Genomic DNA, 19953 nt, shown 5'->3' on the forward strand with positions numbered 1-19953 from the left:
CCTTTTTTTCCTACACTTGTAGCAAGACGTCTCCTATGTTGAAAATAGTTACTCTCAATTCACTGCAAACTTACATCTCCGCAATATAACCTCCAAATCTTCAGCAGCTATCTTGAGCCCATATTCATTTCCTGTCTGAAGACCTTCAATCAATCATCTCACCATTTGATCTGTTTTGTTGTTGCCCACCTCTCTCAGCTTTCTCTGCCATCAGTCATTTTATTCCCAAGCAATATATGAAAGAACATATCCCCAGCATTCCTTCAGATGTGCATGCTCTCTGGATAGTGCAGACTTTAGCTGTGCAATCTGTTGATTAGTTGCTTTATTACATATCAAGCAACTGATCAGCAGAATGCACAGTTTAAATCTGCAATACCCACCCAGTGGCCAGCAAAGATGAGCATGAACCTCTAAAGGGATGACAGGAATCGTTATTTCATATAATTTATTCTAGGTACTTATATAATGATCTTCAGCTTTAACACTTCAGCTTTAAAGTTAAAGTGATCCTAAAGGTTCATATTTTTTGTTTTGTTTTTTTAATACTAAATGCTCACTGGATGCGATTGACAATGGCTCTCGGCTGTGTCTCAGAGAGAAGGGAGAAACCCGGTCAGCTGAGGCTCCCGTGTACATCACTGAATCGAGAGGGGGCTCAGATGAGTATAAGGAAGGGGCTGTAGGGGGAGCAGCACACAGAAGGTTTTTTACCTTCATGCATAGAATGCATGAAGGTAAGAAACCTTCAGTCTTTACAACCACTTTAAGTACATCTAAACCAAATCACTAAAAAGTCCTATAAGTTTTCAAACATTACTTTCTATCATTTTAAACCTGCAACCTGGTGATCCTGCCATGAAGTTAAAGTACTTCCTGCTATAGGTGACATCTGTCAATCATTGTCACCCACTCACATGCACCCCTGCTAGAGACTACAAGCAGCTATGTGTCAGGAATGGACTTGCCAGTAATGGTGGGACTCACCTGCCTTGTGGGCTGCAGTACCAGGGCTGGCCAGCGGGTGCTCCCAGCAATCAGAGACTCAACCCTGCAGCCAGCCAAACACCTGAAACTGCTTATGCAGGTGTATTTAAGTGATGGCCAGACCTGCAGTCTTTGCCTTGGTGTGTGTGTTTTTCCTGGGCCCTGTATCTTGTTCCTGCATCCCTGTTCCTGGCTCTGTCTGATTCGTTGCTGACCCTGCCTGATCCGGACCTCTGCTGACTTCTCCTGTTTTATCCCTGGCTTGTGACCCCGACCATTCTCTGCCTGACCCCCTGTACCTACCTGCCCGATTGTTATTGACCCGGCCTGCCCGACGACGCTTGCATTGTATGTATTGTTATCTGTGGGTGGTTTGGTTCGTTTGCACTGTGTTATGTTTTAGTATTGCACTGCGTTTATGTTTGTATTGTTAGTCTTTAATAAATTATATTGTTTATAACATATCTGAAGTCTGCGTTTCCCTGCGTCAGTCACATACCTCTGGTCATAACCTGGAGCCCTGACATTATGCCAAAAAGCATTTTGCAGGGATGGTCAAATGTGGTCAGGCATAGCCGAGGTCATCGTTGTGCCTATATTATGGAAAAAACTCATAATACCCTCTACAACAAACACTATTCTGGCAGAATGCCCAGGTGACATTGTCTAAACCACAGGAAGGACCAAGTACTGTAATCTCATCATCAGATTCATCACATGCCACTCTGTGTAAACATACACTCTGACAGGACTAGCTGGTTCACAATTCACACCACACCCTCCCTTCATGTACACTCACTGCAGAAAGACAATCCATGCACATCCTTCCCATTAACTGGAAGCTCCAACAGCTATGGACAGTCACCAGATACGGTTGAGCAAGGCAGTTTGCTTCTAGCGTTACAATCCTACATGGTATTGATGACATTATTGTATGTGGCTGGCTGCATGTGATTTACACAGTACTCAACATGTAGTAGTGCAAGTTACAGATAGCCAGCTACATAAATAAAATAAAAGATTATTTCAAACAAACTTTGCTAATATGCGCTGCCTGTCCAGTAGATTTATCTTCATACTGACCTGCAATTGTTCCAATTGTTCTCCTGAAAGGACTGTAGTTAAATCAATTTGTGGTTCTAAAGCCTAAACATGTTTTACCTTTTTACATTCCTTGCATTAAGGTAAAAAAATATTTAGGAATCAGTATCCCTCCTCACCCCCTCCTTTTACTAACCTTAGCCCTCATTCAATCCAGCACTGTGCCCATCTGCAGCTCTTCTCTTCTCTAGCTTCCTGGTTTCATTGGCTTTGTTGAGGCAGTAGGAGCCATTGGCTCCCACTACTGTCAATCAAAGCCAGTGGCAAGTGAGTGGGGTGCGGGTCAAGTCCCACTGTCTGTGTCAATAGATGCAGGCAGCAGGGCTCAGGTGTCAGCCTACATGAGTACACTCACAGAAAGCAGCATTCCATCAGGGCACTTGGTGGAGGAGAGGAGCCTGGAAAGCCGAGAGAGGAGGTTCGGGGCTGCTCAGTGCAATTCATTTGCACAGAGTAGGTAAATATAAACCTGTTTGTTAATAAAAAGAAGAAGCACAACCACTTTAATGACCAATAAAGCACAACTGAAGTCTTGGTTTCTATACTAGTTAGGCTACACAACATGTAAAAACGTAACAGAATATTGCATTTTCTTTATTAAAGCTGCAGTCTCCTGTGTAAAAAAATTAAGTCAGCATTTACAAAAACTGTAGCTGCTGACTTTTAATAAACAGTCACTAACCTCACCCCAGCCATTTTCATCTCCTGTCATCTGTCTCCGGTACCAGCATGTTAACTGATTGCCCACTGAGCATGCGTGAGCCGCATTGCACATTGTGAATGGTCGTGCAGTCTTCTGCGATCTGTCCCAGAAGACTGCTGGGGAGACGGACTTCCGCTTCCAATTGCCTAGGCGGTCAGAGCGGAAGTGGGAATGGGTACCTGTCAAAATAAGATACCTGCCCCCCCTCCCCAAAAGTTCCATTTCTTAACCAGGAGTGGGAGAGGAAGCCTTAAAGCTAAACTTCCCCTTTTGGGTGGAGCTCTGCTTTAAGTTTAGCTTTTTTTTTTTTTAAATCAGCTCCAGGTTCAGTACTTACATTGAATAAGAAGTGTCCCCTGCAGCTGGTGGCTGCTGTTCGGTGAAATTTACATCTGCCCACAATACCCCTAACCTCTCCTCCAATACAATACTCCCACAGCTGTGATCTTTTGGTGTTGCAAGGGTTAATACAAGTAGATGGACCACTTGTCAAAAGTGACATCTGTGTCCATCCACCCACCACACCCAAATGAATGAAAGCTGTGCCTCCTCCATTCTTTCAGCGCTTTTCACTGTGGGAAGTGAAAGTACAGTTCTTAGGCTACACTCAGTTATAGATTTTTAATGTGTTTGCAGATCGGTAGAAATGCATTACAATCCATTTACCATTATTTCCTATGGGTCCTGTTCACATCTTTGAACTTGCATGGTTTGGGAAACATTCACACTGCATGCAACCGGTGATATCACCAGCACATGAGCTCTGAAAGAACGGCATACCTGTGCCGTCCCATCAGAGCCCTGTGCCGCGACCAAAACGCACGCACGCACCGGGAGTGACATCATCATGGCTTGACCAGTCAGACGGCTGGAGCAAGCAAACCCGGAAGGAAGACCAGGTGAAGATGGAAGCCCTATCAGCGGTGAGAGCATGGGTGATGAGCTGTGACCCTAGGTTCACATCTGTGCGGGTGGTGCCACTGCGGATCCACACGAAAATCTGCACAGAGAAATGCAGACCCGTGGGCGGGTGCTATTAGTTCTAATGGCACTCTGCCCGCACTGGAAAATGCAACTGTACTGGGAACCGAGGTTCCCGTGCAGGCTACATTTTCCAAAGACATGCAGGGACTTCTTCCCTGTGTGTCACGGGCGCAGGAGTCCATTCAAATGAATGGGCTCTCGTGCCCGTGCAAAATGTGGCCCGCACGGCCGCATATATGTGAACCAGGGGTAAGTGCACACACAGCTGTTGCATCAGTTCAGGGATCGCTTCTCCTCTTTCTGCAGTGCTTTTGGGATGGATCAGAAGGAGAGAATTGCTCTGATCTGTCCCAGAAGCGCTGAGGAAAGAAAAGGGAGAACAGTGAAGATTTCAAATCCCCAGACTGCTGCAATACCTTCTTGGGCACTGACAGCTCATCACATCACAGAGGTAAGTACAGAGGGGTCCAGGATGGTGTACATTGTTAATTTACCTTTTCATTTTTTTCTGTAAAAGTGAACCAAAACTTTAATTGTGATATAAAACAAGCTGAAGTGAACCTATCACCTCCCAGCTGTACAGGAAGCTGCAGAAAGAACATGGGGAAACGCCATAGCATCCTAACCACTTTATGGCTGCAGGCTTTCTGTGTACTTTAACCCCTGATTCACACATATGTGGTGTGGGAAATGCAGCGATCCCAGCACATTTCCCACACTGCATTGCAATTGCACTGTGTTCTGCAATCTGCTGTGGGACCCAATACAAAGTTAAGGACACGGCATTTGCCTGCACCAGATCGCATGGTACAAAACGACCATGCGATCCATTTTCAGTGCGGCTCTAAAAAAAGGTGACTGCGTGTTTTTTGTGCTATGCGTTGCAATTTGAACATATTCAAAATGAATGGGATCAAACTGCACCGCACTGAATGTGTATTGCACCGGAATGAGGTGTGGTTCTTGTGTGATTCACATGTCAGCTATAGTGTGAACTGGGGCTAAAGCACAACTAAACCCTCCTATCCATTCCAGCCAAGGAATCTGCAGTTGGCACGGTCCTGCACATGTGATGAGCTATGACACCAGCCATTGGATGGTATGACAGTTCAGCCGAGAGCAAAAGCCAATGTGACAGTTACATTCCCGACACGTTCAAGAAATATAACGGTTTTTTGAAAGTGTTAAATCGATGGCTTTAGATCCATTTACAGCATAACTAAAAACAAAACTTTTTTTTATTAGACCCCATTCACACTTCGCGTGTCGCAATTCCCAATTTTTTGGGGGCAATTTACGTGCGTTTCCGTGTATCGTACATAGGGTAGCCTGTTCATTTGTCGTGCCAAAGAAGCCTGTGCATCAGCTTGGACGATGCACTTCCCGTAATTTTTTTGACATGCAGATTGCCACAATTTCCCTATTTTTGGCATGGCAACAATTGTGGCAAAATCGCACTGCGTTTGGGGTGCCATTAACTGCTTGCTGACTGGCTCACGTAGGAGTACGGCAGCAGAGCGGCTCTCCTGTGCCAGCTCACATATCTAGTACTTGATCCAGCACTTTCAGGTAGGGGGTGCACGCCGGCAATGCTGTGTTTAGTCACAGCACAAGCCGATAAGTGGGTGACGGCCAATGACGGACCACCGGCACCAGCTGATCGGCGAGGAGGAGGACAGGATAGAGCTCTGTCAATGTAAACAAAACAAAGCTCTGTCCCGTCGGCGGGGATGTGACAGGTTTTGTTGCCCTGCAAAGCAGAGAAAACCGGCACATCCCTTAGTGAAAGAAGCACAAAGTACACCTATAAACACTGGTTGGGCACACATTAAACCCTTTGATCATCCTAGATGTTTAACCCCTTCCCAGCCAGTGTCATTAGTACAGGGGCAGTGTATACTTTTAGCACTGATCAGTGTATTAGTGTCACTGGTTCCCACAAAGTGTCAGTTAGTGTCAGATCGACATCCGTACTATTACAGTACCACTATAAATCCCTGCCATTACTAGTGTACAAAATTCAATAAATAATTCCAGAATATATCCCATAGTTTGTAGAAGTTATACCGTTCATGCAAACCAATCAATATACCCTTATTGGGAATTCTTTTTACCAAAGACATGTAGCAGAATACATACTGGCCTAAATTTATTTAAAATTTTTACTGGATATGTTTTATAACAGCACAGTGGCTAAATGGTTAGCACTTCCGCCTGGCAGTACTAGGGTCGCTGGTTCAAATCCCAACCATTGCGCCACCTGCCTGGAGTTTGCATGTTCTCCCTGTGCCTGCGTGGGTTTCCTCTGGGTACTCCAGTTTCCTCCCACACTCCTAAAACGTGATGGTAGATTAATTGGCTCCTGTCTAAATTGTCCCTAGTATGTGTATGAATGTGAGTTGGGGACCTTAGATTGTATGCCCCTTGAGGGTTAGGGACTGATGTGAATGTACAATATATATGTACAGTGCTGTGTAAATTGACGGCGCTATATAAGTACCTGTAATAAATAAAAAAATAGCAGAAAGTAAACAATATTGGGGTTTTTTTGTACATTTTCAATAATTTTTTGTTTTTAGCACAAAATAAAATAATAAAACATATTGGTGATCAAATACCACCAAAAGAAAGCTCTATTTGTGTGAAAGCAATGATGTAAATTTTGTTTGCATACAGTGTTACATGACTGCGCAATTGTCAGTTAAAGTAGCACAGTGCTAAAAAGCAAATATTGGCCTGGCCAGGAAGAGGGTAAATCTTCCGGAGGGCAAGTGGTTAAGAATGAATGGCACCCAAAGGTGCATCACGTCACGATTTGGAAGTGCAGAAATGAATATACCAATTCTGCCCGCGATTCCAAACCACTAGGTGGGAATGGGCCCTAAGCTTTGGATAAAGTGTAGAAGATTAGAACACCTGTCAGTCTTTTTTGTTGTCTGTACCCCCCTTAGGGAGAGTCCCCCTCTCTAAATGTCCTGTTGACTGTGATCACTGGAAGAGTAAAAGAAAATCCCAAACCTTAGGTTGTCACCAGAAGAGGAATAGAGCAGAAATCTTTCTATGGGGACACCAGTTCGGGTGACAACCCTCACTTTCACTTCCTGTTTTGGTTATGTAACAGGAAGTGACGGGAAATCTCCCCAATGGGGACACAGATAAAAACCTGACCAGGATGATAACCCTCCCTTAGTTTATCCAACGTGAAAAGTTTAGCCTACAGTTCTACTCAATGGAAGTCTCCGTGTCCTGTGTATAGGGGCTGCCTAGGTGTGAAGCCACAGGTTGTGGTGTCACACACAGGCCGGAGCGGAGTGTCCGGGTACACAGTGGTGTCACAGCCCGGAGTGTTCACACATCCCCCTCACACTGCCTCCCATGTCTCTCACATACACACACAGGGTGATAGAAATGAGGAACACACACCTGCCGGTCACCACCGCCGCCCTCCGCTGTCTCCTCTCTCCACCTCTCGTGTCAGGAAGAGCCGGCGCTTCCGTACTGCCCAGCTGTGACACTGCTACGCTGCCATGGCAACAGCCCTGAGTGACACGAGGAGGAAGGCGGAGAGGCGAGGGGCGGTGCTAGCGCGCTGTAAACAAAACTAAACTTTATTGACAACGCGACTCGTCACCTGAGGGGAACTTCCGGCTGTGACTGGGCGTATGCCACACAAAACATGGCGGCCAGGATGTACGTTGTAGGCTTCTGTTTGGGTTCCGGGTTGGCCGTAGCGGATGGTTTAGGGTTGGGTTCGGTAGGTGTTGAGCAGAGGAGGCTCGCTGTGTGATGACACCGTAGAAGTTGGTTTTATTGAAGGGAGAGCTGTGCGGAGGTGATGCCATCGTCGTATGTCCTATATAGTGTGTTCATAGCTCACGTGACTTCTGTCCTGTCCACAGTCAGATGGAGTGGCAGTATCGGAGGGATAGACTATGACACTGCAGTTGGGGCTTCAATGGTCGCATTTTATGTAAAGTAGAACTATGGGCAATTTTTCATTCATTTTGGATCGAGTAATGGAGGATTATACCCCCCCTGTCAGGCTATGTTCTACCATCTGTGCCCCATTGTGGAGATCTCCCTTCACTTCCTGTCCCATAGCCACAGCAGGAGGTGAGAGGAAATCCCTGCAAATTAAAGGACTTCCCTGGGGTCACCAGAACTAGTGGAAGGTTTCCCCTCCATTACTTTTCTGGGGACAGCCCACTTTCAATGATAATGGTCAGGGCTGCTGATAAGGGGGTACCTCCGGCCCTCCTCTAGAGGGCCCATCAATTTACCAGGGGGGCTATGGCAGGTTTACCTTACATAAACGTTTGTGGTGACACAGAGGCACTTTTTAATTCTTGCCCCGCAACTCCTAGAGTGTTCAAATATTGCATATTTCCCTTGGGCCCCATCTTTTCATCAGAGGGGCCCAGGGAGTCTGTAACTGATCAGGAACTATTTTTTTTAAATTGCAGGGCGTAGGTGACCAGCACTGCATTTGACCAATACGAAGTTTAAAGGTCCGGCTTCCAGCTGGTGGAGAGACATGCATTGGATGAATGTCTGACTCCCTCAGTAACTCCTGAGGGCAGGACTGAAGCCCACTGTAATATGGGAGATTGTGGTGGCCAGGCAAAGTCGGTACAAACATAAAAATTGCCCAGTGGTAGAATCCCAAACAAACCAATAAGTAAATACAAGGTGCTTAAATGACAATAGTGCTAAAAGTAGCACATATACAATGCCATGAGACTGTATACAATAAAATTGTACAAAACAATATATATATATATATATATATATATATATAAAAGTCCCAATAATTGTGCAAACATTTGAAAGTTCCCAAAAAAAACCCCAAAGAAATCCCCATCTGCATCCGGTGTGAATATTAAGTAATACAATAGTAAATCTTCTCATCCATAGCAATTCTCTGTGGGGAGGAGGGATATAATTGCCAGCCCATAGGGCATTATAGCACATGCACATTTTTGGGGACCCTTTGTGTAGTAGGGAGTTCATTCATTTATTTAAAGTAGTTTTTGGGAGAGGCAGCGCAGAAATTTGTATGTTTGCACTTACATTTGTTCACCAGTATACATTTGTGATTTTGCTAGCAGCCAGTCTAATTGATCAGTCCTCTGCGCAGGTTATACTCACACACAGTCGGTACAGTCTGGGATCGTGATCCAGGAGGCAGGAGCAGCAGGCTAGAGAGTAACAGCACACAAGCGCCCTTACCAGTAAGGAGTCCCCTACTCTGTATACAAGAGTATCATCCATGGCTCGGAGTGCTTGAGTACATACACTCTGCAGTCATGGATGATAACACAGCCACAGCACCTCACTATGCTTTTGTAATCATCATCAGGATGATGACACAGTACAGGTTCTGTAGTGTGTGATCATGATGATGATCACATAAGTACAGTAAAATAATTGAGATTACTTTTATGCCTAATTTACACTTGTTTTTGGATGAATAGTAAAACCATACATCTTTGCTGTGCATTTTTACCTCCCTTCAGCCATTCCCCCTTATGCTGAAAAGGCATCAGAGTGGGAGTATGCATGCTGTGGCCATGATGCCTTTTGCGTGGCAAAAATCATCCCCACTGCTGCATTCAGCAGGTAGTACTGCTGTCTGACTTTAATCCATTCGACTGCTAGTGCTGGGGTTTTAAAGTGGAGCTCCACCCAAAAGGGAAAGTTCCTCTTTAATACATTGTCCCTCACTCCCCGTTAAGGATTGGCACCTTTGGGGAGCGGGTAGCCGAATCTGACAGGTATCTGTAGTATATTGTCTGTAATATATATAGAAGATATTGAAACACATACTGTTCATTCTGGACAGGCCAGTGACAAAACTACTTTACACATCAAAAGACTCTGTGCTATGTTAATTTTATGCAAGGTCACCTGGTATTTGGGGAATAGCCTGTTTATCTAATTAGACATTCCAAAGGGTACATTGTATATGTGATTTGACCATACAAGCAGTATTTACTGATGGTAATTAGACTCCAGGGGGTAATTCATGGGAAATGGTGACTTATTTATTTGGTAAACACTATAGTGACCACAATTGTTATTTAAGTTTTTTCATGTAAGATCAAAGTGGCCAATCAGAGTACTTGCCATTGTACTGAATGGGGAAAATGTGTATATTAAGACAGAAGACCAAGCACAAGTGAGGATACCTGGGACAGAGCACAAGTGAGGATACCTGGGACAGAGCACAAGTGAGGATACCTGGGACAGAGCACAAGTGAGGATACCTGGGACAGAGCACAAGTGAGGATACCTGGGACAGAGCACAAGTGAGGATACCTGGGACAGAGCACAAGTGAGGATACCTGGGACAGAGCACAAGTGAGGATACCTGGGACAGAGCACAAGTGAGGATACCTGGGAAAAAACACAGGTGAGGATACCTGGGACAGAACACAGGTCAGAATAAGTGTGACAGGGCACAGGTGATAGGACGCAGAAAGAAAGGAGTTTTTCTTCCTGTCATTGATATGGGAGCGCAGGTATAGATCATAACTTACATTATTGCATGCATGGAAGCTACCTAGGTGCATATTATAGATTGGACATATGCTGGACAGTGTAGTATCTCTATGCTTGATATGAAGTATCTTGAATGGGACTTTGAGAGTTGTTCATCATTGTAATATTGACAAGTATTCAGCTGGATTTCTGTCATCTGCAACAATTATCTTTATCCGAATAAATGCATCTCTCTAGAAAAGGACTATTGGTTGCTGCAGGAATAGTATATATATAAATACACCCTGGTCGTCCGGAGAAGGGCTGGATTTCCATGTGTGATATGTTCATCTTGTATTATTCACAACTATTCATCTGGATTTATGCTGACTGGATGTCTCTCTGGAATATAACTGTTGTCATATATTAGAAGACAACAGTATCCGCTCCCACTTACGCTGTAATCGCCTAAGGCAATCGGAAACGGAAGTTGTGATTTCACACTCTTTCCAGTGATGTGGACAAAAATTACTTGTGCTGAATTCACCACTATTGCGTATTTGTAAGAACCATGCGTGCACCTCCACCAGTTGTGCTCTCACCTGATAGATATGACCAAACCGTTAAAGTGAGGTCATAAAGAGCCTGTGTTCCTTTTTGTTTGGACTTAGACTGGATGGGATTATTAATCTTCAGAGTTAGGGATCCCCTCATTTCCTTAAGACACTTCCTCCATTGGTATATATGCCATAAAGAGCAATGAAAACATAGTGCCTTGTCTTCTTTTAAAACATTTATTAAACACAAAGTATTGCACTCACATGTAAATGCTGATAAAATCGCTTTAAAAACTGATCCGCAGTGTTTTCTAGCTTTCAATTCAGTACACTTGCTGTGTGACTGCCTGTCTTCTTGAGCGTTGTAGCGTCAGAGCCCCTCCCTGGCTCAGGAGCAAGCTTGCACAATTGCACTGATAGCAAGCAGCTTGGTATGGAGGCACACAGATAAGAGGAGGAACCTAAAACCCTGGCAGGTTTGTAAAGTCTTTACAATGACTTTAAAGCTGAACCCAGTGAAACCTAAAAGTTCTCTCTTACAGTGGGGCTGTGCCCTCACTGCAAGGGTTAACTGCTTGCTTGGCTTTAAGGGGACCAGGTAAAGCAGTGTTTCTTACCTGAACCTCTGCTCCTGCAGGCTCCTTTACACTGCTGGACAGGTCCCCAAAGCCTCTTCTCTCGTGTGCTGCATGGGTCTAAGGTCCTAAGACATCATGAAGACCAATGCAGGGACCATAGACCCGAAAGTGACGTGAGGATGCCAAGAAACGGTCCACCACCAGAATATGTAAAGTGAAAGATCAGGTAAGTAAAGCTACTTTTCAGTCCCCTAGACTTAACAAGCAGTTAATGCTTTCAGTGCAGGTGCAGCCCCACTGCAAGGGAGGATTAAAATCTTGTAAAGCAGCTGTAAGGCTTACCATGACCATACGTCTGCTTTAAGGAAATATAAAGCACAGCGCTGAAAGTCCAATTAAATGAATGAGGAAAAATGGAAAGGTAGCTCAGCCGTGTGATCTGTCAATCATGTGACCTGTCCCTGCTTCCATCACAAAGTGTTTCTGCAGGGTTGTGCAGAGATCATGCGATACGCTTCATATCACAGCTTGCATTCTATGACTAACAAGTAAAATGCCGGAGCAGTGAATAACAATCTATTTACCAGGTGGCCATGGTGGGAATCCACCATTCTTGCCAGCAGCAGTGCTGCCAGAATTATACCATGTTTGCATGTAACCACTCATCTGTGCAGTTACATGATTAGTGAACCAAGTTGTATGAATTTCACACATTAATGTGTGTTGTATTAAAGCGGCCCATTCATTTGACTCATCGCAACAGATCAAAATTTGGTCTTAGCATTTTCAACAAAGCACCGCAACACACAGTAGTGTCTTGTAGCGCGCAGATGGGTTGGCGTGCTATTCACAATAAATGGAACAGTGCACCAATGTAATTAACATACGTTAGCTCAGTTGTGTGAATTATCCTCTTATATACTGGATACTGTTAATGTATGCATTATTCACATACAGGTATCCAAATACAATAGCATTTTGTCTCTTCACGGGACACACTTAGCCACTAGGCGATGATTGGTTGCTTTGGGTTACTGTACATAGCTAACACCTCCATGGCAGAGGATGTGCAGTAAGAGGTTGTCTGTGCATGCAGAGTGGTGGGCTGCTTGTTTGATCCACAGTTCTGCCATACTCACCAATAAACAAACTATGCAGTAGTAGAATATTGTACCATGTTTGTCACCAAATAATGCAGATAGTTTGATTTTGTGATACCCTTTACTGGCTAACTTGAATTTCTTTCATCAGGCTTTATATAGTTGTATACTGTGTCTGTGTGCGGAGGCGGCAGAAGCACTGCAGGTCCTCAGGTACACATCCATCAAGGAGAACAATAAGCAGCACAGTAGTGACATCAGTAAAATCTGTGTTGATGGGCTTTCATTTCCATACAAGTGTATAGGGATGCAACTGCAGGTCATATGTACCTGTCAATGAATGATCTGAAATCAACCCACACTGATGCTATTGACATAAACCCAAAGCCTGTCAACACAGACATTACATTTCACTCCAGATGTGGTGAGACTAGCAGTTAACAATGGTTCACACTGGGTCCTACTTTGAAACCGTGCAACTTCATTTGAAGTCGCGCGATTTCAAAGCCGTATGTCAGTGTGACTTCATGTGCAACTTGGCAGACATCTGTGCATGTTCATGCTAAGATGTCTAGGCAATCACACCTGAAATCTCAAAAACTAGTGCAGGAATCTCTTCTTCAGATCGGTGAGACTCCAACTTTGCGGTGTCGCACCGATTTGAACAGTTCCTTTGCCGACAGTAGAGTGCGACTTGTCATACGATTTGAAACTGTGAAATTGCACGACAAGTTGCATCGGTGTGAACCAGGGCTAAGAGACACAGTGCCTTAAATGATCTCACACTGCAGATATACAGCTATGGGGCGAGATTCACCAGCTGGAAGTGCACTTATTTTTCAGGAAAAATTACAGATAAAAGGTAGATTTTTCAGGATACAATTTACATTTTGAGATGCTCCCAAATCTTCATTTTTTATTTTCCATAAAACCACTTGAAAGGGATGTAATTCACCTGAAATGATCATTTTGTTTTTAAATGATTTCAGGTATGGTGAGAAGCAATGAAACACACTGAGATTGTACCTGATGCCTTTGATTTGACTCCTGCTTTTGCAAACCACAAAGCCATTTCTGTCTGTGAGTATTCCGCTTTGTTCTTCAACTTATAAGTTTAAAGTGATATTAAACCCTGACATGTTTAAATGAATTACAGAAGCTTACCTCAGTATTTGTGTGCTACTTCTTTTTAAGATCTTGCCTTTCTTATTGCTTGAGCCAGACCTAAAATTGCTGCCCCAGGTTCCTGGTTTTCAGGAGGCTCCAGTGACTTCCAGAGTCCTGTTAAACCACCTTTACATGCGTTCTCCTTTGAGAGAGTCTCCTAGCCAATGCTATGATGTTGCCTAAGCCAACATGTTCAAATGGCCTGGAAGCAATGACAGGGCATGCATGCCTAGTCCCAAGGAGGGGGGACAGAGGGGCTTTCCCTGAAGCAATGGGTGCTTGCTCCATAACAAGTAGTTTGGGGAACAGCGCACAGGAACCCAGATATTATTTCCTTGTGTGATGCAACCTTGGGATCCTTGCTATAGGGCTGGCTTATTGTACAGTTCCTTTTACAACATAAATTCCATCTAATATCCTTTCGCAATGCAGTCTTGTTGCGTGAAAGCTCACACTGGTGAGACAACAATGAAAGATATTGGGGGTGATTTAATAAGGCATTTGTGACACTGTTCTGGGGGTGTGTATGTAGCCAGAAGCCTTGCACCAAATTTATAAAATCTTTGACACTCAAATTCATAAAAACTTTCAAGGTATGACACACATGTGACACTTTTATAGCTTGGCCTTGTTATTGCATTATATTGATAACCAAGTACCAACATATTGGCGATAAGGAAAGTGTAGGTAAATCAGAGCTGTTCTGTGTAGGAGTAAATTATTTGTGTCACATGTATGATTATGTTGTATCTTTAAAATAATTCTACAACAAAATTTGTCTTTAAAGGAGACCTTCACGAAGGTTTTATACTTCTCTCCATCCCAATTCTCCCCCTCCACAACACACAAAAAGCACACCTATTTAAATCAACACTTTTTGCTTTTTCTTTTAACAATTGCTGGTTATTTCGCCACATCCTTCTGCATCCTTTTGAGATACCAACGTCACATCCAGGGAGGCTGCAGGAAGCTTTCCCACTACTCAATGAAATATAAATGAAATCCTCCTGCCCTAGGAGGCACTCTACACATGCACAGTTTGTTGTGTATTAGAAGGTGCATGTGAGCGGCACGGGGCCAATCAGCACTGTCCAGACAGAGGGTCAGGGGTCATGCAGCCTCATAGGACAGTCATAGGAGAATGAACGCTCCTACAGGCTTTAACCTGTGCTCAGGTGGACATTGATATAAGTCACAAGACTGCTATATACTGCTGATGAGAAAAGGTATTTAGCAGTTTATATTTACTAAAATACAGTGGGGATAATAATCATTTGATCCCCTGCAGATTTTGTAAGTTTGCTCACTTACAAAGAAATGAAGGGTCTCTAATTTTTTATCATAGGTTTATTTTAAATGATAGAGACAGACTATCAACCAAAATTCCAGAAAAAAACACACAATACAAATGTTATAAATTGAGTTGCAGTTCAGTGAGTAAAATAAGTATTTGATCCTCTACCAACCAACAAAATTTCTGGCTCCCACAGACTGGCTATGTGGTACACAGATTAGTCCTTTCAATTTAAGAAGGTGCTCCTAAGGACAACTCATTATGTATAAAAGACACCTGTCCACAGAATCACTTTCTTCCTTTCAAACCTCACCATTATGGGCAAGCCCAAAGAGCTGTCAAAGGACTTCAAGGACAAGATTTTAGACCTGCACAAGGCTGGAAATGGGCTACAAGACCATCAGCAAGAAGCTTAGTGAGAAGGAAACAACTGTTGGAGCAATTACTCGTAAATGGAAGAAATACAAAATAACCATCAATCACTCTCGGTCTGGAGCTCCATGCAAGATTTCGCCTCATGGGGTAAGGATGATTGGTGAGGGATCAGCCCCGAACTACACGGGGGGAGCTTTTGAATGATCTCAAGGCAGTTGGGACCACAGTCCCCAAATAAACCATTGGTAACACAATACGCCGCCATGGCTTGAAATCCTGCAGCGTTCGCAAGGTCCTCCTATTTAAGAAGGTACATGTACAGGCCTGTCTGAAGTTTGCCAATGAACATTTAAATGATTCAGGGAAATATTGTGAGAAAGTGCTGTGGTCCAATGAGACCAAAATTTAACTCTTTAACTCGACTCGCTGTGTTTGAAGGAAGAAAATTGCTGACTATGACCCTAAGAACACCAACCCTGCAGTCCAGCACGGAGGTGGAAACATTATGCTTTGGGGCTGTTTTTCTGCTAAAGGTACAGGCTGACTTTGCCGCATTGAGGGGCCAATGGATAGGGTCATGTATTGTAAAATGAGAACCTTCTTCCCTCAGCCAGAACACTGACGATGGGTCTTACAGCATGACAGGACCCAAAACATGCCGCTAAGGCAACAAATGGGTGGCTCAGGAAGAAGCACTTTAAAGTGGTACTAAACCCACAACAGTAAAATCAGTCTGTATATGCAGTAAAGCATGCTTGATATACTCACTGTTTAACCTAAGTGGTTAATCCTCTGCATTGTGTAAAAAGGCAGTTTGATTCTTTCTTCTCTGCCCCTCCTCTTGTTTAAATGTCCACGTCTTATCTTCTGATCAGACAGACTGAACCCGTAGTCACATGCTCAGTTTAGTGTGTATTGCTAGAGAGGTTTTTTTTCTCTTTTGAGGGAGTGCATGTGAGCAGCAAAGGGCCAATCAGCACTGTCCAGACAGAGGGTCAGGGGTTTTGCATCCTCCTAGACCAGAAAGAAGACTCCACCTAAAAACTTTAACCAGTGCTCTGCTGAAGTCACAAGACTGCTCTAACTGCTGATGAGAAAAGGTATTTAGCAGTTTATATTTACTAAAATAATTGCATTTCCATGTTCTGTGTACTGTGGGAGACCAGATATAGTGAATGCAGGGTCCTGGGTTTCGTAAGGTCATGGAGTGGCCTAGCCAATCTCAAGACCTTAATCCTTTAGAAAATTTACTGAGGGTGCTGAAACTTTGAGTTGCCAAGCGACAGCCAGGAAATCTTAAGGATTTAGAGAAGATCTGTAAAGAAGAGTTGACTAAAATCCCTCCTGAGATGTGTGCAAACCTGGTAACCAACTACAAGAAAAGTCTTACCTCTGTGCTTGCCAACAAGGTTTTCTCCACCAAGAACTAAGTCATGTTTTGCTTGGGGATCAAATACTTATTTTATTCACTGAACCGCAACTCGATTTATAACAATTGTATCATGCATTTTTTCTGGAATTTTGGTTGATATTCTGTCTCTATCACTTGAAAATACACCTATGATAAATATTATAGACCCTTTTGTAAGAGGGCAAACTTACAGAATCTGCAGGGGATCAAATTTTGTTTGAAAGGACAAGTTCACTTTTTCAAATAATTGTGTTCTGTTATTTTAATTGAGATAGATATATATATTAGTGAGGATCAATTAATTATTTTCCGCACTGTAATTGCGTTTCCGTGTACTGTGGAAGACCAGATATAGTGAATGCAAGGTTCTGGGTTTAGTAACACTAACCGTAAAAACCAAAAAATGTATTTTAATGCAATTTACCAAACATTAGATGTGGTAGCTACATCAGTTTTCTTTTCCTTCTTTTTTCCTTCTGTTTTCACATGGTGATTTGGCCAGTAACACACCTCCTGTATTAGTGAGACACCACTTTGGAGAATGAGTCAAGAAACGGCACACAGCAGCACTGTCAGTCTGGGGGGGATGGGAGTTTTAAATGTATTAGCAGATTTGAATACAAATAAACTGAAGCCAAACTCCAGCTAATACTTTATAATCAGTTACAGCAAACAGTTGTTTTTCCTTTTTGGGATAAAGGTTTTACATGAATACATAAAAGCTGATCATTTTAGTCACTGCTGCCAGTTGTAAATGGATTGCCTCATCCATGTAAGCTGATGTATTCTGCAGAAGAGTTTGAATTTCTGAAAAACAGCAGAGTTTCTGGCTGAATCAGCAGATGAAAATGGAATGAAACATAAAAAGGAAACTTTTGAAGCCTTCAGACTAAGAATTGGTAAGCTGCAGCATAATAAATGTTTGATTTTGGGTTTAATACCACTTTACAGAGCAGAGCTTTAGGCAAAATGTTTTTTTAATTTTGGATAGAGTAAGGGAGGGTTATAACATCTGTCAGATTTTTGTTTGCCCATTGCAGAGATTTTCCTTCACTTCCTGTCCAATAGCCAAAACATGAAGTGAGAGGAAATCTCTGCAAATTAAAAAGAAACCCTTGGGGACCCCAAAGTCACCAGAACCCAGGTCCTCATTGGAAAATGTCCCCTCTTACTGTTCTGGGGACGGCCCAAAATTTTGGTTTTTCTTTTATCTTTCAATGATCATGGTAAACGGGAAAAAAAAAAAAATCAACAGACTTTACTGGTACTAGGGAAGACACAATTCAAAACACATATGAAAACTTTAATTTATTACATGCTCACAATCAAAGCAGGAAATGAATCCCAAACAAATAGTCAGATATCTCATAATAGCATGTACAAAGATGTATCAATCAGATAAATGCTTTCCTTGAAAGAATCCAAGCGGTCAACGCGTTTCACATACAATGCTTCTTTAGGACCTTTTTCTTGGAGACGAGAAACCCGAGTAACCCAACTAGAAAACTATAATACATTATACACATCATACAAACGTTTATTCTTATACAATCCTAAAAGAAATTGTCTGTGTAGACATATCACTTTGATATCAGGTGAGGATGGCATATAGCCTAAAAAAAGAGATGCATAAACTAGACCAGTCATAAAGCCATAGTAATATAGATGTTGCATGTCAAAGTTTCCAATTAAAAAAAAAAAAAACTTCTTGACAATTATCCACAACAAAAGAGGCAACCAGAAGTATACCTCCAAGAGAGAGAAACATCAATGAACAGTATCCAAAAGGGGACCAGAAGGGAACTGCACTTATCAAGAAATAGAACTATATATAAATAAATGGAAATACCATAAACAGCGTCTCAAAACTATATATACCCTTAAATTATATATAAATAAAAAAAATAAATCAATATATGAATAAATAAAAACTGCCACCCAAAAAAATTAATATGTGCCAAAAATGTGAGACATCAAAAATTATAAGTCCATAATAAAGTGTAGTCCATATATAATTTACTTCAAAAAATATATATTCGCCACAACCGTGAATTCCTTTGTGCTCAACACCCCATCAAAGTGCTAACTTGCCAGATGCTGGTGTTTAATCAGCATTTCAATCAAATATCAGTAGATGTGGAAGATTCATCAAAACACCGATCAATCCAGAAAATATTCATCAGATGGTTGATCCATTTAGACTCCATCAAGGTAAGTATAATCCAATTTCATTTGTAGGTAAATAAAGAACACTCGCCATAGCATAATATCATTTGACTATTTATTGTATCAAAATACCCCCCTTAAAAACAAACTCACAATGTGTAAGGTAAAAACCAGCATTCAGTAATATATAGCTGTAAACAATCTCCAGCTCTCATAGTGGCGTTTCACCAGCAACAGATCACGTAGTTGCGGTCACATGGTTCATCAGAGCGGGGGCTCTCCCTGCCAGTCAACCTGGTAGCCTATGGGTCACTGGTCTCTGGACCAACCAGGGGCAGACTGATAGGTGGGAGGCAGCGTCACAGGAGGGGGGCAATGTTACAGGACAGAGGAGAACCTCTCCAGCATCAGGTTATCAGGCAGCAGTGGGTGGTGGGGCTTGTGCAGTCCCAATTGGGGGGGGGGTGAGCATGGGAGGCGAAGAGGGGCTAATAAGCAAGGTCTGAAAGGTTAACTCTGGGATGGCAGTGGTCAGGAGGCGAAGATTTTCAGACAGGTGTCCAGCTGTGACAGCTGCTGCATTCCTTCTGCCAATATTCTCCCAGCCCAACTAAGATGTGACATGCTCTGCTCCTACCTTCTTTCTGGGACTGGCTTGCTTTACCTTGATCGGGTGTGCAGGGGATCCTTCTCAACAGGTGAAGATGCATGTTACCGCCCCCCCTATCTTTGCACCGTAAGGTGTGTGTGTGTGTGTGTGTGTGTGTGTGTGTGTGTGTGTGTGTGTCAGAGCACAGTGGGCCCCCCCTTGGGTCCATGTGCAATGAATACCCTGCACCTATGGTTGATATGCCACTGCTTCCACCATATATCCTTGGCAGGGCAAATCCTCATAGTAGGTGTACTATAATAAAGACCATAAGTAGCAAGGCAATTAATATCAAGTGCCCATGAACAAAAATAGGAAAAAGAGAGGGTAAATCTCCCTAAAAAGGACACAGATGGCAATATAAACCTGACAATCATCCTCCATTCTATCCGAAATGGGGG

The 19953-nt window shown here is 43.0% G+C and overlaps 2 protein-coding genes across 9 annotated transcripts in view; one reads left to right on the forward strand and one right to left on the reverse strand.

Annotated features, from left to right (window-relative positions):
- Positions 1 to 7319, reverse strand: part of LOC149444760 (calcium-binding protein 39-like) — a 134004-nt gene extending 126685 nt beyond the window's left edge. The window contains exon 1 of the mRNA XM_089654553.1: positions 7199 to 7319. The gene's annotated coding sequence lies outside the window, so the exon portion shown is untranslated. The remainder of the gene's footprint in view (positions 1 to 7198) is intronic.
- Positions 7320 to 7434: 115 nt separating this feature from the next.
- The window catches only part of LOC149444762 (histone-lysine N-methyltransferase SETDB2-like), a 74454-nt gene continuing 61935 nt past the window's right edge, over positions 7435 to 19953 (forward strand). For 4 of the 8 annotated variants that reach the window (XM_089654554.1, XM_089654561.1, XM_089654559.1 and 1 more), the window contains exons 1-2: positions 7481 to 7607; positions 13480 to 13570. In XM_089654554.1, the coding sequence (XP_089510680.1) occupies positions 13495 to 13570 (76 nt within the window). In that variant the 5' untranslated portion in view covers positions 7481 to 7607; positions 13480 to 13494. The other 4 variants (XM_089654555.1, XM_089654558.1, XM_089654556.1 and 1 more) reach the window with 4 other exon arrangements.

This window comes from Staurois parvus, unplaced genomic scaffold, assembly GCF_062004578.1.
Source record: "Staurois parvus isolate SC_StPar_1 unplaced genomic scaffold, SC_StPar_1.0 ptg000778l, whole genome shotgun sequence".
NCBI lineage: Eukaryota > Metazoa > Chordata > Amphibia > Anura > Ranidae > Staurois > Staurois parvus.